The sequence below is a fragment of the Hyposmocoma kahamanoa genome, unplaced genomic scaffold, assembly GCF_003589595.1.
Source record: "Hyposmocoma kahamanoa isolate Upper Pololo Valley unplaced genomic scaffold, ASM358959v1 81, whole genome shotgun sequence".
Classification (NCBI taxonomy): Eukaryota; Metazoa; Arthropoda; class Insecta; order Lepidoptera; family Cosmopterigidae; genus Hyposmocoma; species Hyposmocoma kahamanoa.
In genome coordinates, this window is record NW_020654080.1 from 929,293 (window position 1) to 956,836 (window position 27,544).

At 37.3% G+C, this 27,544-nt stretch overlaps 5 protein-coding genes across 7 annotated transcripts; 3 read left to right on the top strand and 2 right to left on the bottom strand.

Moving 5' to 3' along the window:
- Positions 1-350: 350 nt before the first annotated feature.
- On the top strand, positions 351-4,192 carry LOC113234078 (aprataxin and PNK-like factor). Of its 3 annotated transcripts, none has more exons than XM_026469322.1 (7): positions 351-549; positions 1,389-1,460; positions 1,679-2,111; positions 2,229-2,440; positions 2,754-2,857; positions 3,082-3,251; positions 3,924-4,192. In XM_026469322.1, exons 1-7 carry the CDS (start codon positions 454-456, stop codon positions 4,175-4,177), a joined length of 1,341 nt encoding a protein of 446 aa, XP_026325107.1. In that variant the 5' UTR covers positions 351-453; the 3' UTR covers positions 4,178-4,192. The 3 variants fall into 3 exon arrangements, with proteins under 3 accessions (XP_026325107.1, XP_026325106.1, XP_026325108.1); XM_026469321.1 differs by having other exon boundaries at positions 354-549; positions 2,229-2,443; XM_026469323.1 differs by lacking the exon at positions 3,924-4,192 and adding an exon at positions 3,607-3,887 and having other exon boundaries at positions 361-549; positions 2,229-2,443.
- A 285-nt stretch (positions 4,193-4,477) lies between these two features.
- On the bottom strand, positions 4,478-7,083 carry LOC113234079 (translin-associated protein X). The gene is made up of 4 exons (XM_026469324.1): positions 7,056-7,083; positions 6,748-6,973; positions 5,741-6,174; positions 4,478-4,692 (listed from the first exon to the last, which is right to left on the bottom strand). The coding sequence occupies exons 1-4, from the start codon at positions 7,066-7,068 to the stop codon at positions 4,493-4,495; spliced, it is 873 nt and encodes a 290-aa protein (XP_026325109.1). The 5' UTR covers positions 7,069-7,083; the 3' UTR covers positions 4,478-4,492.
- Positions 7,084-7,496: 413 nt separating this feature from the next.
- Positions 7,497-9,154, top strand: LOC113234195 (actin-related protein 2/3 complex subunit 1A). Its single transcript, XM_026469497.1, has 3 exons — positions 7,497-7,670; positions 7,775-7,856; positions 8,008-9,154. Exons 2-3 carry the CDS (start codon positions 7,784-7,786, stop codon positions 9,054-9,056), a joined length of 1,122 nt encoding a protein of 373 aa, XP_026325282.1. The 5' UTR covers positions 7,497-7,670; positions 7,775-7,783; the 3' UTR covers positions 9,057-9,154.
- A 207-nt stretch (positions 9,155-9,361) lies between these two features.
- Positions 9,362-16,406, bottom strand: LOC113234194 (brefeldin A-inhibited guanine nucleotide-exchange protein 1). The gene is made up of 3 exons (XM_026469495.1): positions 16,079-16,406; positions 9,978-14,857; positions 9,362-9,690 (listed from the first exon to the last, which is right to left on the bottom strand). Exons 1-3 carry the CDS (start codon positions 16,200-16,202, stop codon positions 9,550-9,552), a joined length of 5,145 nt encoding a protein of 1,714 aa, XP_026325280.1. The 5' UTR covers positions 16,203-16,406; the 3' UTR covers positions 9,362-9,549.
- Positions 16,407-16,934: 528 nt separating this feature from the next.
- On the top strand, positions 16,935-22,124 carry LOC113234112 (mitotic checkpoint protein BUB3). The gene is made up of 5 exons (XM_026469370.1): positions 16,935-17,165; positions 17,400-17,624; positions 18,766-19,036; positions 19,599-19,731; positions 20,760-22,124. Exons 1-5 carry the CDS (start codon positions 16,953-16,955, stop codon positions 20,914-20,916), a joined length of 999 nt encoding a protein of 332 aa, XP_026325155.1. The 5' UTR covers positions 16,935-16,952; the 3' UTR covers positions 20,917-22,124.
- Positions 22,125-27,544: the final 5,420 nt, after the last annotated feature.

The following is a 27,544-nucleotide window of genomic DNA, read 5'->3' on the forward strand; positions in this document are numbered from 1 at the left end:
AGAAGAGGCTCTATGATGAAACCTTTGCCTATCCAAATAAATGAGTGAAAAATTGTAATAAAATCAAGAATGTTATTCCTTTATTTTTTCCATCCTTGATGTTATCCAATTTTATATCATTTCGTAAGCACTATCGAAGATATTTAGTTTTTGTAATGGAATCCAAAAAAGGGATTACTCTCAGTCTTGGCTGTATGGCGCATTAGTGCCTTTGTCTTTTCTAATGGAAAAGACCACAGACATTATCTATCTATATGTGGAAAAAACAGTACCACAACAACAGTACCAAAAAATATTGTTGAATGTTGATGTTGATTTGATCCAAGGACGGAAAAAACATTTGATCGTTTGATATCGGTCGTTTTGCGACGCAAGTGTTTCGTCGATTTAGTTAATTTCTTGTAATCTTATCTCATATAAAATTGAGAGTGCTTCTGGACTGTTTAGAACAAAATGGTGTTCAAACTTTTACGCACAGACACTGAGGAGCCACAAAAAATACAACTTCCTCTTGGAACTCATTTGATCGGACGAGGAAAACTTTTGGATGTAAGGTTTTATTTAGAATACATTTTTATTACTTTACAAGCTTGCATTACAATATACGTGGATGTCGTGGTTCTACTTTGGTGGTTCATTAATCTAGTTTTTCAAGGTCTCAACTCGAAGCCGCTGTACGGTTCATAGAACAACAGCATTTCCGTGAATCTCCATTGCTAAACAAGTCTCTGCACGCTGGAATTGTGTAATTGCATGTGACCTTGTACACATTTACTATACAAATTGTCGCGTATTGTCAGGTGAGAATGTGACGGTTCATAAATTGGTAGGCCATACACATATTTCTACTGGCCTGGGAAACAAATCCAGGACGTCTGCATGGCAGTTCGGCAAGGTAACCATTCGGCCATGGAGGCAGTAAAAAAATGAACTCTCATCTAACATACATTGCGTTAGTATAGCCCAACTTAAAGATAGCGCTACGTTAATGTTGCTACATTGAAACTTTATAACACCTAATTCTATAATCAAGAATTTTTTTTTTTATTTGTCACATCAACTAATTACTTAATAATAAGTAAAATACTGCCCAGTAAATTTGTTTCAAATAAACTATCCAAACAATCATTTGTCCATTAAAGAGCACCACACTAGTAGCCACCATCTGCATTAAGTGTATATACTCCATAAGGGCTTATTGATAGATTATTATAGATAGGTGTGGTATTGATTTTCTGTTATGCCAGAAGGCTTTTTGCTTTGCGTAAACTATCATGGTTGCACTTTGCTTCCCTTGTATGGCTAGTAAGTATAAGTTACTATGTTGCACAACTCTCTTGTTATAATATACATACGTTACTTACTCTGGGATTTTTTTTGATTTTCAGTGTGAAGATAAAAGAGTTTCTAGGAATCATGGAGAGTTGAACATTGTTGATGACTCTATAACCATAAAGGCGGTAAGATTATGTACATGATATTGTTAGTATAGAGTAATTAACAATATTTATGCCATCTACATTTCAATTTGCATTTATATATTAAAACATTGTTCCTTTAACTTTTAAAAATATACCTTCTAATTGTGTAATAAAAAATATTTTTGTGTCTTACCTCCATATAACAAATAAGTCAAATAAGTATACACTATTTTGTTGTAACTTTTAAAAATTTACAGCTGCACCAAAACCCATGTTTCTATGTAAAAAAAGGAACTGACCAGACCCAAGTATTAAAAATAAATTGTACAGCAAGTCTTTGTAATGGGGATAAATTTGGTCTCCTACCTGATTCATACTGGTATGAAGTGCTGCATTGCACATCTATTGATTTAAATCAGTCCCCTGAACTAAGTAGTACTGTGCCTGATGATGAAATTGAAGATCAGGCATCTAGAGACAGTGTAAGAACTATAAATGGTCCTGGTTGTGATACACAAGTAAATGATACAAATGGGGCACTTGACAACGAAGATAGACCTGAATCCCCTTCTTTGATTAGAAACGGATCTCCAAATCCAGAAAATGTGAATATGCTTGAATTGCCTTCGCCGGCTCAAAAACCTGAATCCTCATCATTGATGGAAAGAACAGGGTCTCCTTCATTACTTAGTAAGTTTTACTTGACAGTAATCTTTCTTTCATTTATATTTCAGAATTCAGTTGCTCACCAGCTTTGTGTATGTTTCAGTTTGATGTAAAAGTTACACATGTTTATAATTTCCACAGCATCAACAACAGATGATCCTGAAACAACAGAAAATCAGGACAATCCTATTAAAGAACCAAAATCTCCATGTAAGAGGTGTCAAACTCCAGACTCTTCAGATGCTAAAAGAGTGAAGACAGAGCCAGTGGAAGATCAACAAATGGCAAATAATGACCCTGTAACAGTGAAACAGGAACCTGACATTGTTCCAGGACCTAGTAATGATCAGGTGGTGGTGAGTTCCAAACATTGTTTTTATGTTACCTACTTGAGAAGTTCTTAAAGCTTTTGATAATGTTGTTATTAATAAGTATGAGAAAAATAATGTACAAAAATTGGCAATAGTTGTATACAATTTTATTTTGTCTGTTATAAAAGTATTCATTTTAAATTTTAGTTCAAACAATTATTAAGCTCACCACATATCCATTACTTCAATGGTGTTCCCCAGGGTAACGTTTTAGGGCCATTAGGGGTCTTAGTGTTAAATTTTAAATAAAAAGCTACTATTAGTAATGTTTGTGCTTTTCTAAAACTTTCTATAGGATGCATCGAAAGCAGATGACGGGAATAATACTCAACCTTCGCCTGCAAAGCCTCCAAGTGGAATGGGAAGAGAAAGATGCATGTATGGTGCTAACTGCTACAGGTACAATAAAAATTTTTCACAATTATGTATCCTACCTACATTAAGCCTTGTGTTTTTAATTACACTATACAGGAGAATCGACTTTTAAGGATTTTCCGATGTTCATGTCTCCCTCTAGAATGGAAAAAACAATCGGAATTCATAAGACATATTAATCATTGTCATTCGTTGTTAAGAACGTCAAGACCGATGTACTAATTAGCCCTATATTTGAATCGTTTCAGGAGGAATCCTCAACACAAGACTCAATTTGCACATCCGTCGGATGCAGACTGGGGTGTGGGCGAGCGTGGCGTGTGTCCCTGGGGTTTGGGGTGTCGTCGCCGCAACCCGCGCCACTGGGCTAACCACGATCACCCGCCGGGTGCTCAAAGACCTGGGTCTCCTCCGCCAGGTAGGTGTTAGTTTACTACTTATTTCAATCCAGGAAACTACCGGTACAGCCGCTCTCAATGGAAGAGCAAGAACACATTACATTTGTGGTGTTCATAAGAAAACTTTTGATTAGAAGTGAACAGAGTAATCACCCGCTGTCGCACTTTCATTGTGGGCAGGGCCTTAAGGCGTCTATGAATTTGTGTGTTCAATTTATGTACTGCCCTTGAAATTATCGAATAAATGATATGACTATAGTAATAAGTTAAGAATTTAAAAACTTAGGAAGTTTCTCAAGGAACATCAGTGCTCAAATACACGTTTACATCTAATTGTTAATGGTAAAATTAATATATTTTAACGTAACATTTCAGGTATGCGAGTGGTCCAAAGACACGGCAATGTATTCTACATCAATGCGCGTACAGTAAATTTCTACGATGATCACTTTCAAGTTGAGGATTCTGATGGAGACAGTGTAGACTTTGACTATGAATTCTAAATGTGTTACAGATAATTGAACAATGCCGTTTTGTAAAATTTCGAGAGTTACCAAATCGTTGTTTCTAATTTATTTAAAAAAATTGCAAGAGAAAGATTGACAGAATGAGGAGTTAATGCTTTTAAGAATCAAGATTTTATAGCTTCAACTAGCAATAAAAAATGTTAAGAATTAAATTATATTTTATAGCTAAGGGTGTTCGAAAGCCTCGGCAGAAAAGAAAGAAGCAAAGCGAATCTGATAGTGATGAGGACATTTCATCGTCAGATCTTATTGTAACTGGTAAGAGGACACGAAAACCTGTGGTACGTGATGTCTGGAACGACACAGAATCAGATCAGGAGGACGATCCATACGGAACGGATGAATCTGATGACTGGGTGCCGACTACGGATGATGCCGAAAGCCAGTATACGCAGACGCAAAATATGTTGGACGATTAAGTTTTAAATGTTGTTAATAAATAAAGTAGAAAATAATGAATATTATTGTTTTTTTTCTGTATGACTGTCGAGTCAGTCATAACTTTCAAGAACTGAAAATTGCAGTGTATAATTAAATTACAAACTGGTAAAGTGAGGATTTGCAGCCAAAACGTCGATTACGTTTTGGTAAAAATAACGAAATTGTATTTTCTCGTCTCCATTTTCGTCGATTTTAGGGCTACATGATAAATCTAGGTGTCAGTAAAGTTTTAAAGACGTGAAGAACCCGTTTTGAGTGGTAATATAAATACGAAAGAGGAGCTAAAGAAGTAATCAGTTTATTCCATAAAAACCCTCGTCATCGGAGTGGTTCGTTTGCTCCCAGTCGTGCGGCTGTGGCGGCGGTAGCAGTAACGTCGCGGGCGCCTCCCCGCCGCGCACGCGCAGCGCGTACACTGCGGATTCCACTTTAAGCACGTTTGAGCGCGTTGTGCCCATCTTTCGAGCTAGTTCTTTGCATATGCCAAATAGACCTGAAAAATAAGTTGGTTCACGGTGAGTGAATGTGAATGTGTAAATAAATTTACATAAATTATGTGTTGTAACTGTCAAGTTGTTAGAATAATTATGTAACAGAACAAAGAGTGAAGAAAGGACATGATGTTTAAACACTGTAGAATAGTCTTTGCACTACTGGCATTGACTTACAATGACTACTGGTAACTTAAAATAACAAAACTGTTGTTTACTCTATAGGATATGGAAAAAAAATAATAATGGACGTTCATATACGTTTTTCTGCTCTCCCTTTTATAATTATATTATTATCCCAGGGCAGGGCAAAGGTCTGTCTTTCCTTCTGTCCTGCATAACATCTGTTAGTTTTTACACAAAAGGATTGTTATCAATTGATGTTTCCTAATTACCAATAAATATTAGACGTTGATGCTAGTAAAGAAGTTATACACATCTGCCATCGACTAATTAAAACGCAGGTAGTGACAAATGGTCAAATATCCGTTGTAAATAAGAAGAGAAATTACAAAGTTCTCTTTTAAAAACAGAAAATTAGTTAACGTGTTCGACTTATCAGAACTTACTTGGTTTTTTAGAATATCTCAAAAAATATTTTATCACTTAGCTGCGTTTTTAGTTAGCGGACGGCAAACATAAGTAAATAATTTTTTATTTATCATACTAAAGGTACTGAAATTGTTTGCTGATAAAAAAATTCGGACCATCCCGAGTCAGCGAGCTATTTTCATTATCTTTTATGTATCACATAAGTGACTATTAAATTATTTATTAATTCTACTATTCTCCATTTTTGTGTAAAGAGAAAAATTAACTACAAATTTCCAGGTCATGGACGTGACTCCTCTGTACCGCCTAAGCAACTGTTGCTCTTTGATGAGCACATGAAATTGATACCGCATATCTAGCTAGAAGAGGTACAAGAGATAAGAATAATCATACATGTGTTCAATTGGTGACAACACAGTGGATTACTGTCAATAATTATCGAGAACTAGTCCACATGATGGGGTATAATAAGGTTAAGCCTTAAATCGTAATACTTGCCTAAGAAACCAGTGTACAAATCCCTGACAACTTGGCCAGAAAAAACACATTCTTCACTGTCCCCACTGGAAATACTATTTATCGCCCGTCGCATTAATTCACCAGTCAAGTCTGAGATTCCTAACATGTACTCATTCTGTGGAAGCAAAGTTGTCACAGTACGATGTTTAGGATCATCTTGACCTTCTACTGGGGTCATTATAATATACTGCAGTTCCTCCTGAACTTCTCTGTATGAGATTATCTGTTTTGTTTCCATCAAGGAGCATAGAGTCCATGCTTCAACATATTCTTGAAAACCGGCAGTGACTGCTCGTAAGTGGAGATATGCTGGACACTTTTCCAGCTCTAGCCCAATGTGCTTAAGTGGACCCTTGACAAGTTTATTTAAACGTTCTTTTGCTTCCTGTACGGTTTTCTCTATAGATTCTTTTCTGAAAATATAAGATAAAATAACAAGGTATAATATCAATAAATTCATTGTTTTAATATTAAAACTCTATACTAATTCAACACATACTTCATAATCATTTAACTATGTATTTAGGATACGAAAAACACATTGATGCTTTTCAAGAACAGTGCCCCAATACAAAATAATTCCTTTTTGACTTTTACTGAAATTTTATTCAAATAATCTTCAACTTTATTGTGAATGGGATTCTTGAGCTTTTCATTCATTAATCATATATCGGTAGGGCTAGCATGATAAGGCTCGACTTGCGAATAGCAGTATCCAGCGCTTATAGTCGCTCTCGCGCTAGTTGCGCCTCATCGTGCTAGCCCTATAGGATGGGATGGGTTACGATTTGTTAGTTTTGAGCAGCAGACATGTCTTAGATTTTTCAAAACCCTCTTCCTCATGAATTAGATCTTTTTAGGCCGTTATTCTAGAAAGCCATCAACATGTCTTGTTAACAAGGTGGTACAAGTTCCTAAGAATCTGTTAACTCAGCAAATAAATAAATAAATAAAATGGAAATAATGAAAATAAATAATGTACTGACGTAATGGCAGAATGCAGTAAGAAGATGATTCTCTTGCTCTCAATTGTGATGTCCCTGGACAGTTTCACGAGTCTCTCATGACGATCCTGGCGATCGTTTAACTGGATTGCCGCTTGCTTGAACATGGCCAGCACCGGGCTGTCCGGCGCTAGAGACAATGCCTGGTCGCGAGCCACGGAAGCGAGCGAAACATTGGGATGATGGCGACGACCGCCACGGTGTTTTGCTGTTTTGAAGAATAAGTATGATTGAACAGGTAAGTCGAGCAATACGACAAAGGCTAAGAGTAACGATCTAACGATGATTACCTCGATTAGACATTTTTAATGTTACTTCACTGCTTCAATTGCTTTTTTAAAGATTTTATTTATTTTATCTCGTCTCCAGATACCTTAGCTGCACAACAAAAGTAGTATTTGAACTTTTTTTTATTTACTTCTCTAAAATAATACCTCTCCCACTAAAAAATTAAAAACTTTAGGATACGAAATATGAAGTTTTTCATGGCTTTTCGCCGTTAGTATTTCAGCCACTTACAAGGTTTATTGACTTGTTTTTAGAATGGGAAATTATAACATCATATTATTGAAATTTGAAGACGATGGATCTAAATTCCACAGACGTATAAAAATATACAATTTTTTTATATAATAAGATTCACTCGTTCGGATAGTGGGGGTTGTTCCTGATGGATTTCTTTTTTGTTTTCATTACTGTCAAGTCAATGTCATTTCATTTCTCGCCTTCGTGGGAGAAATCGTTCCCTGATTTTATTAATTTTTGTGTTTCATTCCGAATTTCACCTCTGATATCGGTGTCAATTTAATGTGTTGATTACTCCACATAAACCTGTAATATTATAGGAATTCGCGTTGACTGACCAGAGTCCGCGAATTCTGCTTATCAACACCTTATCGTACCGGGTGTGTCCTCACTCTTGTTTTTTACTGATTTCTACGGAAATTTAAAGTGAAATATTCGTAAAATCGTCTAATGGTTATTTAATGGATTTCATTATGTGTTTCAGATAGCTGCAATGTCTCAAACTATTTCGTTCGGTGACTCATGCGCTCCTATAACTTGTCATGCTTGGAACAAGGATAGGACTCGTAAGTATCTATCTACAGCTTATTACGTGTTCGATAGATTAAATATTAATATATGTTAGAAAAAGGTGGATTTAGCCTTAAGTTTTGCGATCAATAAATTGACTGAAATTTAGTATATTTCAGTGTAATAACTTGGTTTTCTTCTTGTCAGAAATCGCATTATCACCCAACAATAATGAAGTGCATATCTACCAAAAGGATGGCAATGATTGGAAGCAGACTGATAATCTGGTTGATCATGACTTAAGGGTTATGGGCATTGACTGGGCTCCAAATACCAACCGTATTGTAACATGTTCAGTTGACAGAAATGCCTATGTGTGGACACAGGGAGATGATGGAAAGTGGACAACAACTCTGGTGCTGCTACGTATCAATCGAGCTGCTACTTGCGTGAAATGGTCTCCTATGGAGAACAAGTTTGCAGTTGGTTCTGGTGCAAGATTGATCTCAATCTGCTATTTTGAGAAGGAAAACAACTGGTGGGTCTCCAAGCATATTAAAAAGCTCATTCGTTCTACTGTTACTGCCCTTGACTGGCACCCAAACAACATGCTTTTAGTGGCTGGTTCAGCAGATTTCAAGGTTAGAGTTTTCTCAGCCTATATTAAAGATATTGAAGAGCAACCTGGCCCTAATGTATGGGGTACTAAACTCCCCTTAGGTCAACTCTTGGCCGAGTTCCCCAACTCCACCTCTGGAGGTGGTTGGGTTCACAGCGTCTCCTTCTCAGCAGATGGAAACAAGGTGGCTTGGGTAGGACATGACAGCTCCATCAATATAGCTGATGCTACTCAAGGAAAAACTGTCATAAAACTAAAGACTGAATACCTGCCATTCCTAGGGTGTTGTTGGATCACAAACAGCGCACTTGTTGTGGCAGGCCATAGCTGCATTCCACTACTGTACTGTCATGATGGACAGGACATCAAGTTTGTTGCTAAACTTGACAATACCCAAAGAAAAGAGTCTGGTGGATTGTCTGCCATGAAAAAGTTCCAGTCTCTCGATAGACAGGCTCGCATTGAGACCAATGACACTTTTTTGGATTCTATTCACCAAAATGCAATAACTTGTATTAATCTCTATAAAGGGACCAAAGCTAATGGCGAAAAGTTCAGCACTTCGGGACTAGATGGTCAGCTTGTCATTTGGGATGTGGACACCCTTGAGAAAATGTTTGAAGGTCTCAGAGTCTAAAGAAATACCTCCGAATTTATTTGTATAATTTTATTTATAAGGATAAATAATCAGTTTACGTGCGAGTTCTGAAGTCACTCTAGAAAACAAACATATTGATAGCTGTGTAAAAGATAATGCTGCAATCACAGTCTGGTCAGTCTAGCTAGAATTAATGAAAGCAAATGGCGGTGAGTGATTTCAGGTCCCAAACAGTAAAAACTTTTGAATATACAGAATAAACTATAATTTATAGACATAACTATGATTTTATTATACAATCAATAAATTTTAACACTGCTGATAATCAAATAATTTATATAAATTAAGACATAAGACCTACTAAACACTATAATAGATCACTTTTAATATTACTGAAGTACTGATTGCTGTCAAGTATTACATTAAAATTTAATGAATCAACGAAATGTATTCTTTTATTATTAACGTTAACATCAAAGTCATACTTTAACCTACAAAACTATAAGGCCATCTTTATTTGCAAAGAGCAAAGCTATTGCGTGTTGGAGACGATGTTGAACACCGGGCCGATGCGGATGAAGACGCGCCGTAAAACGGAGCGTAGCTCGGGTTTCAAGTCAAAACAGGTGATCTCGCACAGCAGCGGATAGTAGCTCGATACGTGTGCCGCAAACTAGAATGCAATAGTACAATAGTATATTATCTGACTCATGCCAGGAAAATTCTTATTCTAGACGCGTCATATTCAATCATCAGTGAATTTGTAATTTACCTCTATAATTATTGAAGTAAAAGAAATGCGAGACCTTTTTACCCGTTCCAGTGGTTGGACAGTGAGGGCTATCAAGAAATTATAATATTTAGTATTTTTATATTATAATGAAACAGTTCAGCTACCGAACCTGTAGCTCCTATTTAATTAATTCCTAAGTAACAATAATAACAAATTCTAATACTCACTCTTTCATCGGGCATTTTTAGTATTCTTGTAAGAATCAGCAGCAAGATTGAAGTCCAAGCGTCCCGGTGGGCTTCGCTGGTTACCCCAGCGAAGTATTCGAGCGCCTCGCAACATATCGTAATTAGGCTCTTCTGCACGGCGGGCCAGTGCTCGCGCCGCGCTTCGTCGCTGTACATTTTGAATAATATCCGCATCACACATGCTAGCGACTGTGTTTCTTGCTTCAGCATGTTGGGTTTTACGGAACCCTTAAAATTAGCCTTCCAAAGAACGTTCCTTTGCGCATTGTTAGTGTTAAATGTTTTAGCGAAGCGGTGACTGCACATTAAACATTCTACGAGTCGTAGCAGGTGCGGAGAACTCAATAGCCTGTACATGCCTTGTTCTTCACGTTGACATTCCTGCTCAGTACCCGGTATGCCACCAGACAATTCCGCGGCAGCTAATGCTAACGTTTCGGCGTCTTCTTTCCTCGATGTGGCGGGATAAAAGACGATATTGTCAATAGTTTGAATTAGTTCAAGTTGCACGACGCATTTAATTAGGAGACTGTTGAATATCCGATTTGATGACTTCGCGTCATCACCGATTTGAGGTTTCTTCAATATGCCGTGTCGCACATTCGGAGTCTCCTCTTCGTTTTCATCAGGTTTCCAAGTCAGCAAAGTTGTGGGCAGGGTGCTATTGAATATGTCTAACATGATTTGGCATGTATTGCTCCATGTGTCCTCATTGAATTTGGTTCCATTTGAAATGACTAGATTTTCCAAACAGTTGGTACCAGACCGAGCAAGCTGTTCATTGTCTTGTTGCACGCACCAGTGCAGCTGTGCGTATAGCTGCTCCAGTAGCAGAGAGCCAAGAATGTCAAAGTACTGCGTGAAGACGTCTACGATAGCATACAACGCGTGATTGCATGTTGTAGTCATCCATTCATTTTTCTCTAATTGATGTTCAGGTAATTTCATATTGTCAAAGATTCTGAATAAAATATTGAATAAGTCTCTCCACCAATGCGGACGGAACGATTCACCGTGAGTTTTTATAATCTCGAATAAAACTGTTAGACCACGTGTGCGGACGTCTAACTTACAGCGGCTTACGACGCAGGAAAGTGAGAATAGTAGTGGGAACCATCCTCGTAGCCATACTCTGTCCTCTTCAGGAGCTCCAGCTTCGCTCTCCAGGCCCGCATGTTCCACAAATAATTGTGGTGACGCACCCACAGCTGTCGCGCAAGACCTAACCAGTCTTATAGCTTCCATAGACGTATCTGGGAACTTTGCGTTGCATGCAAATTCAGATAAGCATTTGACTGCGTCTTGGAATGAATCAATCATTGTAGGGAATTGCTTCTCATAGAGATCTGTAATAATTTTACCTGTAGTCTGGAATGCTAAGTCAACGATAGCCTCGTCCTGATCGCCTGCAGCTAAATGGAATACCGAAAATATATTTTTCCATCCAGATCTTATATTTGGAGCCTGTGAATTTACCATTTGAGCAATACATCGGACCACCATGTCTCTTATTGTCGGGGAACTGTTTTTCTTCATAATGTGCTCGAATGGTCTCAAGAAGTCTTTTTGGAACTTAAAGTTTGCAAACTCTCCCTTCTCTATAAATTTCATAGACAGTTGTCGCAGGGAATCTACAGCAAAGAACGCAATATCTTCATTGCTACTGCAACCGACTTTGTTGAAGTGGTCGCCAAGAACTTGCCATATACGCGACCACTGTAGCCTGATTCTTCCCATGTTATAATAAGATATTTCCACAATTTTCTGTAGAGAAAACATTCGTGGATTTGTGGGATGGCTTAATTCGTCAAGTGACACTTGACATAAAGCTTTTACAAAGTCAACAATGGCGTCACCGTCGAGTCGCGTTGAGCCCGTAAATATTCTGTCCACGGCTACTACGACACTTTGAGAACTTGTTTCTCCGAAATGTTCTTTCACACTGGGATCTAGAGACATGAGGCTGATCTTCAGAGAATCGGGCTGAGGCTTGATACCAGATCCTGACAAGAATTGAGGTCGCACACCTGTTCCTATCAGCTGAGCTAGTTCCAACTGGGAAATACATTTCACCACATCTAGCCAACTTGATCCTAAGTAATTTCCATCGGTGTGCGCAACAGTAATCAAAGTTTTTATAGTATCGATATTCTTTGCTTTCATCTCCGTGATAGGGGAGTTCGCAGTTAAAAGCGTGAATCGGGCCAAAGCTTGAACATAGGCATCGCGTTCAAGAGACATATGGAAAATACAAGCAATTCGGATCGCACATCGTATGCCATCCAGGCAGAGCGCAGCTATTTCTGGATCATCACAATCTTGTAATCCTACAGAAAAAGCCGCGAGGAATGGTGTCCACGCCATTTTGAACATTGGGCGTACATGTTCCACGTGTTTTGCCGTTGTAAACGGTGTTTGGACGTGAGATACGGATTCCATTAAATTCTTAGCAGCAGTAGATATTTGTTCCATTTCCATATTCCAAATAAATTTTCGCTTCTTCTCATTAGCTATCATATGTTTTCCAGGCTTAGATGTATTCTTCATTTTGATTTCATGTCCAGCAATTTCGTCATATATTTGAGACAAATACTCACGTGGCAGGTCATTATTGTCACTGATACCACTATTAAGTTTAATGTACTGCTCTTTCGTCATTTTATTTTTAACTTGTGGCGAATGCAAGTCGGTCGTTAGCATAATAATGGAGAAAGCCAGTACATAAACAGTGTCGGCGCTCATAAATAGCGTGTTATTAGGATTACATTCACAGTATCGTGCGGCGAACTTCTCCATCAATCGGTCAATTTTCTGCGCTTCACCAGGTAACCTGAATCCTTCAAGAAAATGACGGAGTGCCGCGACAATATCCATGTTTGAAAAATTCATTGAATCGACATACGCATACATCACCTCTTTGGAATGGTCATCGTTTTCGCCCAAATATTCACCAATAAATGTCTTGTCCAACCTTTCGTCCGTCAATAACCACTCCGCGATTTCTTTCGTGGATGAACCTAGTAAGCTTTGTTCTTGCAAAAACGCTACTCCTTTCTTGGGTTTTCTATTAAATAAGTCAATACCAGTTTCCCATACTTCTTTCTGTTGTTTCAATACTTCGAACTGTTCTGGAGAGTCTAATGTTTCTCTGTTGCCTATATTACTTGATCCAGTTGAAACCAAACTAAGACTTGAGCCACCATGAGACTTAATACTGTGATGATCTGTATCCTCTTTAGGAGTTCTCTCACCCAAAGTTGTTTGAAGATTGGGATTAATGTACAGTTCCTTGCTCCATTCTACCATGCATTTTAAGATTGACACAAGGCAGTCGAGTCCACGAATGCGCATTGATTTCTCCTGATTTGGTGTAGCGCCAAGTTCCAAGGCTTGTCTTCCTTGCGCGATTTTTGAGACATCATTTACTAATCTCTGAAATAGATTTGCGGCTGACAAGTCACAGTCGTAATTGACATATATGTCAACGACACTCTGTGCATCACCACATATTCTCGTAAGAGCTTGAATAACCATCCATTTATGTTCAAAAGAGGAACTGGACGTCTCCAAAATGTTCATAAATATCTCTTTGAAGAATACTTCAATTTGCTTCTTTAGGTGCACTTTGAAATTTTGTAGGAGTGCCAGGAAAATGGCAAGGGACAGTTCAAAAACCTCAGGTACAGAGCTTACACCATTTTTGGACAAAGCAACACAAAGGTACTGCTTAATTGCAGTTATGAACATTTCATTATTCCTGAAGACGGGACCAGCATTCTGCAGAATTGAAAGGAGTAGATGCAAAGACAAGATTTTGGATCTCAGTTCATGAGACTTAGGATCAGGGGTACCCTCAGGCAGAGGTTTCATGGACAGTTTGCAAAGAGCTCTGAAGACTAAAAACGCATCTTTTTGAAGGACATGCGTGAACTTGGCTGTCACTGAATTATCATTTTCTGAAGCAACGTCAACACTTTCTTGAGAGGGAATACGTGTGATTGTGCTTTCATGGCCAGATTGACCATTACTTTCCTGAGAAACACTACCACTATCTTGAGAGTCTGAGGGATTCTCATTATTTTCTGGTCTGTTTTGGTTTGTATCCTCTGTTTTCTTTACCGCTATCGCGATGGCATTGTCTATGACAGAATCAACTATTTGTTTTGCGATAATTTTTGCTTCCAAAATTTGTTCTTCTGAAGGGGGTAAAGAATCCTTGTTTTCTTCTGTTGCTGGAGCTGGATGTTCATTTGTATGAATGTTGTTGTCTTCCATGGCGACATTACCGTTGGGAATTTTATGAATATCTGGTGTGTGGATGCCATTTCCTTCAGTCTCGAGTGCTTGGTTTTCCATTTTAGTAAATATTACGTTTAGCATTTGCGTTAGTGTAGCCCGTGCAGTGGTTTGGTTGATAAGGTTTTTGCTGGCTAGGTAGATGTTGTAACATGTTCTAACAGCAAGTAATACTGTTCCTTCATGAACTTCGACATGTTGACTTGTGATTACTGTAAGGAGGGCTTTTATAATTTGTAGTTGTACTCCCTCATCAGTCTGGGGTCCCGTGAAGCAACTACAGATTGTTTCAACTATTCTGTCTATGAGAAGTTTCCTTGGAGTTGTGGAGTCTGGAATATTTCCAGTAAGATGACCATAAGCAATGAGTTTTTGTAGACAATCAAGTGCTGTGACTACTATCCTGGACGCCTTGCTCTGGCAAGCCAGCTCGAAGGGTAGGAAGTATTTTTCTGCAGTGATGATATTGGATGAATCATTCTTTGGGAGTGGAAGAGTGCCTGATGAGGGACTCTCTGTTGACTCCAACTGGCCTCCAGTTTTCAGCTCGGCCTTTATTTCCTCTGAAACAACCAATTAATCAGACAATCATACACTGAATCAGAGACCACTAATACTTCCAACTAGCCAGTAAAATTACTAAACAAGATTTATTGGACATAAGTATCAAGATTATTTTTAACTGCATCTAATATTACCATAATTATGACAGACAATGACACATTTATGAGTGTAAAATTGTAAAATACATGCCTTAATACAGAATTTATTTATAAAATAAATGCATACTTTTATTAACTAAACGGGTCATTGTTAAATAAGTAAATAATAAGTGAATCTAATAACGAGCAGCACGAACTGTCAACTTAGAGGAGCCTGTGCCCAGCAGTGGGACATGTTATAGGTTGACAATAATAAAATCCCTAATGATTTTAGTACTAATGCAGTTTTCATTCAGCAATGTAATAAAAACTAAATTTATAAAAAATTATCATAATCGTTAGGGACACACAGTATCCCTACAATTTGGTCCTAAAGCCTGCACTGTGAAGGATTGGTGAAACAAATGTATAGTCAAAATAAAATGAGTATGTCATCTTGTCGGTGTGAAACCATACATTTACAACTGGGATTGACAGTCTAATGACTACATGACACTCGAAGGTCATGTTTAACAATGGTTTTATGTAGATCACCAAACTTGTTATTTAAACAGGTTGCAAAATTTCTTTCATGTAGATATAATTTAAAAAACTACAAAGACTTCTAATTGTGCTTATACTATTATTCACTGACACATTATATAAAAAAACACATAACAAACATGTACTAAGTAACTGGAAGAATATGTATAAAACAATTATTCTATTTTTAAAATCTCTAAAGAATTCTGCCAATGTCTAGTCAGTAATGGGAGTTTTTTATACTTTTTTATTTATTAACTTTGATTTGGGTACATTATTGATGTGCAAAAGTTCTCACTGACACTTCAAGTGACACTACCTATATTACAAATGTATCTATATACAACAGTATTTTATCAATGCAATAAAAACCTAACTATTGTATTTCGTTGGTCGGTACGAAACTTACAACTCGAGAATAATGATAAGGTAAAATTCTACTTTCATTTACAAGGTCACTGGTTCTTTACTCTTTTAATAGCGTTTAATTATAACTACACAATTTTATGACGGTAAAATAAGTTTCCCTTGAATTGTAAGGACCTCCGAAATGCGTACATACGCCGTCAAATTATGTTAAAAATGTCGTAGAATCCTTACCAAGTGCGACCTCACAGGATTTCTTCAACTGGCTGTGATAGGACCTCTTTATGTCCTTATCAGCTAGTATCTTTTCCAAAGCTCTGACTATAAACATCTCTTTAGTTTTCAGGTTGGTTTGCATCGTTATTTCACAAGGATATCACTCCATCAGTTCCTTTTGGAATCGACTTAAATGCGCGGCGGTTTCCAACAAGATAATGATGATTCCATTTGGACACTGTTATATTGGGTTCATATAAATATTTATGAGTATAACAGCACGAATGTTACATCACAAAACTATATGCAATTGAAGATTTTCGTGAAATCATTTTCTGCGAGACAGGGATTTCTCGATTCACACCTCATCACAAACATGTCAATGCAAAGTCGCGTTCATTGTACCTAAAGATTGTTAGAAAATCCGCGTAATTTCAAAGTTAACTCACATATCCACCACTGGAATGATAGATGAATTGAACTGGATGAATTTTTTTATCTTGAGTGACTCGCAAAGTTGAAAATTATAATTTGTTACAACAACAAAATTGAAATGAAGTTACCAAGTAGAAAAGTAGAGTCGACAAGTAACGCATAATTAAATTAAAATGAACGAATCAATAAATATGTTCCTTTAAACGTATGCAGTAGTGACGTCATTTTAGTGTATTACTGTATAGATAAATTACTGCATGTAATGGAACTAAAATGTCAGAAGAACCATAGACAAAACAATCTTGATTGAATTATGAATGAAGCTTGCTTGGTCAATTATTGACATGGTAGCTCGCGATTTTATTTATTATTTTACTTGGATGACGAATTCGTTGATAATACGAGCTTTTTTCTCTTTTTAATTTAATTATTAATAGCCAACAAAATTGCTTCCACAATGACGGTGACGCGGGTTGCGGAGTCCCGCACAGAGTTCAAATTGAAGAGTCTTCCTGAGGACGCTATATCAAGTGTAAAATTCGCACCGAAATCTAATCAATTTCTGCTTGTATCGTCGTGGGATTGTTCTGTGAGACTTTACGATGTAACGGCGAATACAGAAAGACACAAATACACTCACGAATTGCCTGTTCTCGATGTTTGTTTTAGGGTAAGAAAAGCAGCGATATTCCGAAAAATAACCTCTAAATTGTAGCTTATAAGGCGATTACCTATGCATTAGCAATTAGTTATATACTTTTGCCTAACTTTTTCTCAACTGTTACAATGCTTAACGTTTAAAATAGGAATATGATAAAAAAAAATGAAAATTTCCTTTTTGTTCCATTGTGAAATAACTATATTTTCTTATTAACTTCATGAAGTCTTTATTGTTATCTTACAGGATGCAGTCCACTCTTACAGTGGTGGTCTTGACCAGACCCTGAAGATGTATGACTTGAATGCAGGTACGGAGACAGTCCTCGGAGAACATAAAGGCGAGATCCGCTGTGTTGAGTTCACCAATGAAGTGAATGCAGTCCTGACTGGAAGCTGGGATGGAACTGTTAAAATGTGGGACAGCCGGGTGCCAAATTGTGTCGGTACTTATAACCAGGGCAATGAGAGGGTTAGTCCAAATTTACATTATACTTTGATTTTATTATTACTTAGGGTGACGATATTCAGGATCTGAGAATTATCCTTTGTCACTGCAACCTGTAATTGACCTATTGTGATCACTACTTCATTGTCAACTTTGGTGTATGCTTTGCACTGTGGATGTTCATTCGTTTTCAAGTGTAAATTTATTTTACCTATGGAATTATAAATCTTTGCCTTTGACTTTGATGGAACTGAAGTTGTCTACATTGGTTACGGTTGGATTGTTCTGCATAGTGCTCTTGTACTCATAGTACAGAATTTCGTTGCTCTTGTACTCATAGTACAGGGAAATTTCTAACTTGAGACGAGGCCCTGTACTCGCATTCTCCGTCGAACATCCAACCGAAACAGTTTCTGTTAAATAAGTAATACTCAATAAAATTAAAAGAGGCATGATGAGAATTTTTATTCTTTAATAATAATAATGCACACACTCAACATAGCCCCGCACTAGGTAAGCCCTGTGTCGCGGGTGCCATGGACACACACAGAGACAACCACAAATTACACCCAAACTCACAAGAGAAATAAATATAGGCCGTATAAATATTTCTCCCGGCCCGGGAATCGAACCTAGGACATCTGCGTGGCAGTCTGGCATGGTAACCGTTCGGCCATGGAGGCAGTTTGTAGCTTTATACTGCGATTTCTGACATTTCAAGTACTTTTATTATGTTAGTTGGTACCATAGAGACTAGTGATCCTTACCTGAGACCGGATCGAATGGCATAAAAAAGTTTTGTAAAAATTACCTTTCTGACTGTACCTTTTTGTCAAAATCTGTGAATGCCAATCGAAATATCTGCAAAATGAATGGATAGTCTTCTAGAACTGTTTTCCTGTAATTACAACGATTAAGGTAGCTGGCCTTCTGCCCCGTCTCAAATTTACACCCTGTATATAATATATGAAATATTGTAGGGAATGATAGGAATAAACTTTATTGGTCAATAATACTAAATAAGCCTATATAAATAGAAAATAATTGCTTTTTCTTACTTTTAAACCCGCCAATTTGATTGCAAGGTTTTAATCTCAGCTTAATTAATTAAACTTAAATGTATTATTAAGCTGACATTAAAAACACACTGTTTCTCTGTTTTCAGGTATACACAATGAGCATAGTTGGAGAAAAGTTTGTAGTGGGCACATCTGGCCGCAAGATCTTTGTATGGGATGTTCGCAACATGGGTCACGTGAACCAGCGTCGGGAATCTTCACTCAAATACCAGACGCGTTGCATCCGCGTGTTCCCTAATAAGCAGGGATATGTCCTTAGTTCTATTGAGGGACGAGTGGCTGTAGAGTACCTCGATAGTAACCCTGAGGTGCAGAAGAAGAAATATGCTTTTAAATGCCATAGAATTAAAGATGGAGGTGCGTATTGTCATCACCAGATTTGATTGTAATAAGAATGTGACAAAGTACATTTAGAGATGTGGAGAACGCTCGAGAGAACCTTCAGTAGCAGTAGAGACGAACTTTACATATTTTTGCTGCCAAGCAGTAATGTCAACATTACTGTGTTCAGGTTTTGAAGGGTAAGGGTGTTGGTGAAATTACAGGCACATGGGACTTGTCAACTTATGTCTCAGGGTGACGGGCGCAGTGGCAGTGCCCCTCAGATCTTTGTGATTTAAAGCTCTGAGTGGCACTGCAACTGTTATGGACAGGCGTGTAGCTTACCGTTAGGCCACAACTTTTACGTCCCGTCATTCTAGATATTATTAAAAATAAACCTTGTTCAGTTAGATGATGTCCTTAAAAAAAGGCCACATCAAAAGTAAACTAAGATAACATAAGATAAATGTGCAGATATGAAAAAATGGAAAACGTGAATGTAAATTACGCAAAAATTAAACAACAGATCTCTGTTACGCATACTCTTCTCTAATTCCATAACTAGTCAAAGTCGACTGAAGCTCTATGATTGTTCCAGGTCTCGAGAAGATCTATCCGGTAAACGCAATCAGCTTTCACTCCGTGTACAACACGTTCGCGACGGGTGGCTCGGACGGATACGTCAACATATGGGACGGATTCAACAAGAAACGCCTATGCCAGTTCCATAGGTAAATATTCAACAATAGCTAGATAAATATTGTGTCAAGCTCTAGTCTCCAAAAAACTGTTAATTTAAAGGAGTGTAAGGTATGAAAAACCTAGAAATTAGTTTTGTTCAATATCCTATACATATATGGTTCATTTCACATTGCACAATTCCAGTGACAATTGAGATTTGAAGTTTCTAGAGATGTAGTGAAGTAAAATCGAATGAAAAAAAAATCGATTTATGGAAATAATTTGTAACGAAGAGAGAATGGATTTACACAAAATAATTTACGAACAAATAATAAAAGGATTCAATTATTATGTTATTAAGATACTTACTAAAAAACTACACAACATAAAAAAAAAAATCAATACTCAGCCAAACAAAAAGCCAATAACAAAGCATAAAATCAACTGCAACGAAACAAAATTTGAACAATCATTCCAAAAACATCATGCAAAGCTAAAAACAAGAGAAAACGACCCCCATACAAAGTGTATGTACTCGTTTTGAATGACGCGAGATACACAAGCCCATTCGATTTATTGATTTTATGGTGTAAATCTCTATGGATAAAATATTCCGTTTTACGCATAATTTACGTTTCCGTTTTTTATGTGTGTCATTTTTCATGGCAAAATGACTATTTTAACCATTGACTTACAAATAAATGGACGACGGGTCTAATACAAAAACCACGAAAAAAATGTCCCAAGTCAACCTATTTAAACGTAGTGACATGTAAAGGAATATGAAAAAGCTAAAACGTTGAATTTAAATTGTAATGTCATCGCAGTACTGTCTAATTTTGCTTGCTTCGTTGTCAGTCGAACAAACGAAGACTGAAGCGTGAATGACGCTCTGTATACGATTTTAACGCCCTATAAGTTCGGACACTTTTTAGCGCGGTAAGTCAATGATTTTAACGAAAATTATATTTTCATAAATATAGGGAGACGCCAATGTAAGAACGTTAGTTTCTTAAAACTTATCTCACATAGACACTAGTTTCACTTTTTGTGAATTGCGCATTTCTAACTCCACCAGGTATAACACCGCGGTGTCGGCGTTGAGCTTCTCGCACGACGGCTCAGCGCTGGCCATCGCCTGCTCGCAGCTCGACGAGACGCAAATCGAGGACCCGAAGCCCGAAGACACTATCTACATTCGCTACGTCACCGACCAGGAGACTAAACCCAAATGATCTGGTACACATTGGCTTAATTGATAACTCGCCCAAGAACAGTTTGAATTGTTGCGAATTATGCGTGTAAGTTTCGATTATTGGAACACCAAATAACAAACGCTCTCATAAACCGCCTCATGTTTCCAGTGCTCCAAACAAATTTATAAAATATTCTTCCGCACGTGATGTACAATGGCACCCTGGCGCCCTCTAGTAGGCACGCGATCAAAATATAGTACTTACAGTAATATTTTCCCCGGTGACCGGAAATTCGGGTGCAAATGGTGAAATTATAAATGTTCCGAAGCAATATCTTATATAATAATATTCGCCGCACATCAAACACTATAGGTAAAGCCGGCACTACATTGATATGATCTCGGCTTCAGTGCCTCTACCATGAGACCACAGTGACAGTTATCCCTAGCGACCGCGTAAAATGTTTGTATACAAAGAGTTATTTCTTCAGGTGACCGCTAGGGGCGTTGTATAATTTGTCATATAAAATTGAGAAGTAATTTACGCGGTCGTTAGAGACAACTGTGCTAGTCTAAACATATATATTTCTGCTAAGCGGAAAACTCGACACTGGCGAAATCTTAAAAAGAAGGAACCATTGAGCAACACGAAGAAGAAGAAGAGACAACTGTCACAATCGCAGAACAATAAATACAGTAGAAGTGGCTAGTCCGACCGCTGACGCGTGCCAACTATAGGTCTCGAAAGACCTATCTGAGTTCAGTCCGCCATTTTCGCTTTGTATGGCATGGTTGTGACATACAAATGGTGTAAATTACTAAAATCCTAGAAAAATGCCTTATTGTGCTGTTTTGGAGTGCAAAAATTATAGCCGCACCAAAAATATTAGCCTCGAAAGTCTTATTTTAACAAATTTTCAATTTACCGAAATAATTCGTTACTAGAAACGAAAGTAAAGCTTATACCCCTGTAATATGGTCACTTCTTGTTCGGAGAACTAAACTAATAACTCCAATACATTGTCGTTGAGCAATTAAACGCTAGATGACAGCACATTGATTGAAATTTCAATATAATATCAAAACGTCGTGACTTGTAATAATAAGTATTGATGGTATTGCACTTACAACTATACGCCAACAGAGTGAAGTTTAAATTATATTAACAATCCAGAATTTGCTTTTTTTTTTTGAATTTGAAGCTACGACAAATCAATATCAAGATTTTGTAGTGTTTCAAATTTTCTGGTATTCGTATGGCTCAACTCACACTGGCGCAGACTCAAAGTCGAGCGGAGGCGTCAGACCAAACTGTGATCCGGGCGCGCTAATGCGAGTGTCGCAGCGCGACGACACGCGACACTTCAACCCTGCGCCAGTGTGAGTTGAGCCTAATTCATGAACTTGAAACAAGGGACGTATTTATGAATTTTCATTGCGAAACATTAAAAAATACATTACGCAACTAAAGATCTAAAACGAGGTTTTTTAATAGGTAAGTATTGTAATTATTTATAACACAATATTGTTCTTGGTAACCGCGATAATGAGCCAGTGTTTGTACCGAATCAATTAAGATCCTTATGAGATACGATTATTTTAAGTTTTACTTAAGCAAGTGACTTGAACTCAATAAACTTATTAAGTTTAATATTTAGTTCATTTTATTTTTCTATCGTTTTCTCCAAGTGCAGTTTTACTTCAACAGCGAATAGAAAGTTGAGATATTACTGTCAAATAAGTAATACTTGACCCAATCAAACGATAATGTCAATTTTATTTTATTTATTGAGGAATGACAAGCAATTGTACATGGTGAGTTATACAGAATAAGAATATCGGTTTGGCTAATTGTACAATCAACCACATCATCCACAGATTAATACAAAAATATAAAATTTTCAAATGAAGTATAATCGCTAGTGTTTTTTTTAAAGTACAATGCTGATACAGAAAATAAGCTTAAGAAACTAACAAACTTAATAACGTTACTAAGTACAATTAACAAAAAAGAAAAGAAAAAACAGTTTCACAACCTACTACAGTGTCATACCCAATGCTTCAGTAACCGCCCTCTTAAATTTGTATTTAGACAGATCAAAAATGTCTGCTTCTGCTAATGCTCATTATAATTTTGAAATAGTCGCCTTAGAGAAGCGCGTGTACCAGAATTTGCCCTGCAGGACGTAAGTGCAAATAGTCCATAACGACGAGAGCTGAGCATATGCATAGTCAAGTATGAAGTGTTATTCGCATCATGCGTCCTTTAAATTTGGTCCAGTATGTCTTATTTGACAGTAATTGTTTTGGGACGGATGTCAGACGGAGACCCCCAGGGCATTCGCATCCGGATAATCGGCATAAAATAAAATACCCGCATCCGCATCACGGGGTCTACTCCCGGTCTCCGTCCGACATCCGTCCAAAACAATTACTGCCAAATAAGCAATATTTGACTAAATGAAAAGACGCGTGTCGCGAATGAAGTTTCATACTGGATACTTGTCTTTTAATTTTGTCGAATATTACTTATTTGACAGTAATTGTTTCGGACGGATGTCGGACGGATTCATCGATGCTGATATTCATTACGGATGTTCGAGTCATGACATGGCTTAAAAGTCTGGAACAGAAGCCGAACTAAGCCTAAAAAGCAGAAGAAGAAGAAGAACTAAGCCTAAAAAGCAATTCAGCTGTTGTTTTTAAAATATAACCTGGATGAAATTCCACAACGATTACGCTATTGATTCTTTAGTTAATAACGGTCACAAAATTATTGAAATAATATTTTTATCTACACACTTATCATAAACCCTCTACGGTGTGTTCAAAAACGGCAAATTACAACCAGCTTAGAGATAAACTGTTTTTTAGAACAAATTTCTTATCTATGAAAATGTTATTATTGCTTCCGGATTCGCTCTGGACCTTTTGGAGGGAAAAGTGTCGTTTTTATTTTGACTTTCAATTATTTTGTAAAATCCAGTTTAAAGTGGAATAGTATAGCGCTATTGTGCCTTAATTGAAGATTAAAACGCGAAATTATACGAATCTCGAACTAGAATACCCGTATCGGCCTGTTTTAAGGAATCCCGAGTCACTCCAAGCACGCCGCCTCAAACTGCCTATTCTCTTTGGGGCGGCCATAGTTACAGAAACATAATTAAACTTCATGTTTAGGCTGATGGCTTTGCCAAAGCCTTAATAAATTACAAAAAAAAATTATTGCTTCCATTTTTTTTCCATCCTCTAAGATATCGAACGACATGACACTTGGGACCTTAGAGGATTTGGGACCGACTCTAGTTTGTCTATGAATTTAAAAAACTAAGGTAGTGTGAGAAAAGCTTTTATTTGCCGCCATTTAGTACACATCAAATAGCTTATATGATATGTGTATAAATAAAGCAATGTATGTAACTGTACAAAATTAGGCATTAAAACACTCGTATTCTAATGCCTTTCACTATGCAACAGTCACATAAAGTACTATATTACAATACCGAAGAAAATACTAAGCTTTTTCATGTAGATAGATTCAGTACCTAAGGATGTACTTTTTCGCGTTTTTTTTAGCACATAAAATTAGCATCCGCGTCAGTATCCGCTGATGTTAAGGTCACCCTGAGACATAAGTTGTCAAGTCCAACGTGCCTGTAATTTTACCAGCACCCTTTACGCAGTAATTCCAGTGGCAGTATTTCCCTGGACGAACTTTTTCACAAGAGCTCTACTGCTATTAGATTAGCTACATATTTATAAAAAAACCTTAAAACAAGGTATAAATATTAAAATTAATATGTACAGTAAATTTCCAGTTCGTGTATCTACGAGTATCTTGGAAATAGCTGTATTCAAGCAAAACTAAAACTTTGAAACTCTCGCTTTTTATAAATATAAACGAATAATGTACAAGTGTTTTTTTTTAAATGGGACACAGTATTGGGAAATTCGAAACCATAGAAGATACAAGGAAATTGATTTAGGAACAATTAAGTATTTTTGTGTGAAAACAGTTTTGGCATAGTCAGTTATTGGTCAAGCGTAAGTTGTCCATAAAAATGAATAAAATTGATCGAAATTTCTTTTAGTGCTGATCGACTGAGTTTTATCTAAGGATCATTTCATAGTATGGAACAAAAATTCGGGACAGCAGAAGTTCGTCAAATTGAATTATATGTTTTTCATGTAGATAAAATTAATAAAAAACGACATCACATAGGTACGTCGCTCTGATCTTAAAGTAAGTAACTAAAGTACTTGTGTTATGGAAATCGACAACAACAATGGTACCACAAAACCCAGACCCGAGACAATATAGAAAAGTTAGTTTTCTACACTGACCTGGCCGGAAATCGAACCTCAGAATTTGCGACACCATGAAAACCGGCGCGCAAGCCACTCGACCGCGGCGGTCGTCGTATGAATATTACACTCCTTGCAAAATCATGATGATGAACACTCTATATGTATACGTACACATACCTGTACAATTTAATTTCGTATATCCTGTTATTCGACTTACCTATAGGTAATTTACTGTGTTGTCTTGGTAAATACATAATTTGAATTTTTGCCTGCATAGATTGAACATTCTGTAAACTCTATGTGCTCGCAATCGTCAGGCTTTTACTTGATCGATTTATTATTCGACGCAAATATTACAAATTTTATTGATAACCGACTTTGTCACGAATTTTAAGTTAATTCGATGTACGCGGTCGACAGTCTGCCTTTGCAATAGAACGGTCGGTCGCAGCCCTGTTTATGTAACACCTTACTAATGGGCGCATTTTACCACTCAAGTAGCCATCCACTGGCATCTGGTTGGTCAGGTTTTTGACATTTAATTTATTCGATTAATGCATGAAAACAAATTAAGAGTCTCATTCTAATATTTTACGATCTTCTTCCTGCCCTTATCCCGCGCTAGGTAGGTCGGCACAACATGTTTTTTTGTTTCACTCTCCTCTGTCATCCGCTATTTCCATACTCACACCTTTCTTATCCATGTCATCTTTGATTCAATCTATCCAACATCTAATATGTTATGATCATTATAGAATAAATAAAGATTGATTTGTATAGTTTCAATTGTACGGTAATCAATTAGCAGACATCGGAAAAGATTTATGTCCGGTCTTTTTACCTAAATGTCCAGCTAAACTGGCTGGTCTATCCGGCCGTTTAGTTTTCACACCTAGCAACACTAGTCTCACTTGATATTAAGTGAATATAAGGCCGATTATTCACGTTTGTATAGTAAACGCTTACCTAATCTTCTATCGGGCACTCGCCGACTTTGGATAGACTTTTTAAGGAAGTGTGAATTGCTAGAATCGGAATCTTACCCTACTTTCTACAATGAAATGTTGACCATCGATTGTCTGCCGTCTGCGAGCACCGTAAAGATGACTCAGATCCAGCGGTGAGACGTAAATGGAATGATACGAAACAGAGCAGTTCGGATTAGCATTAATTATCACCAGAAGTCGGGTTAGCCATAATATATTTACAAAAATTTCAAGTGAAATTCACAGAGTGGACGTGAACGTCCTTTTTTATTATATTAAGTGGCGAGACGAACAAGTCGTTGATGTCTGACTGACGTCTGATGGTAAGCTACACGCCTGTCCATAAAAGTTGCAGTGCCACTCAGAGCTTTAAATCGCAAAGATCTGAGGCGCACTTGACTAGTCCCATGTGCCTGTAATTTTACCAGCACAGTTACCCCTCAAAACCGGAACACAATAATGCTGGCAAATGGTCCAACGGTCTGGTTTTCACAACTCGACGTCGTAATGTCTATTTTGCATGTAAAAAAATTATTACATTTTTCTTAAAAACACAATTCTTATAACAGCAACAACAATAACGTCACATAGTATGTTGCTCTGATCCCAAAGTAACAGCATTTGTGTTATGGAAATCGGAAACAACGACCATAAACACCCAGACTCGAGACAATGTAGAAAAGTAAGTTTTCTACATTGACCCGGCCGGGATGGCACCCAGGGTATGGCACCATGAAAAATGCAAACCACTCGACACTGTGGTCGTAAAAAAAGTGATTACTAGTTACATATAAAAATGTATACTCCGTCATCTCATGGTGGGTTTTATTCACTTTATGTGGATTGCAGCAACGAAATATTGGTAAATATACTCTCCTCTTTCCGATTTCTGATTATCACCGATCCACATCTTGCTTTCTCGCACATCCTTAAAAACGCCTTACAATACTTTTATAGCTAGATTAAACAAAGCTGTTTGCTCATAAAATTTACACAGGAGAAAATCCGCACCAAATTAAAAGCCCATGCTAAAAACTGAGCACATCACATGTCTTTGTGTTAAAATGTGAAGTGTAGTGAACATAAAAGGAATTTGCGCGCCATATAAGCGCGCTTAAAGTTGAACTCACACGTTGCGAATTAACACTTCGTCGGTACACACGCGCCCGCGCATATTGTGCAATTAAAATTTAGAGATGGGAACACACTTCGAGCTTAATATGAAATATTTCTAAATATAAATATAAAATTTTGTAGCTATACAAACCTGTACGAGAGGGTTTTCACTTAGCAGTTCATTAAGTTACGTAGACAAGTCCAAAGTCGATCAGTATATCTAGTGATAATTGTAGAAAACTTAAAGATAAACTGAAG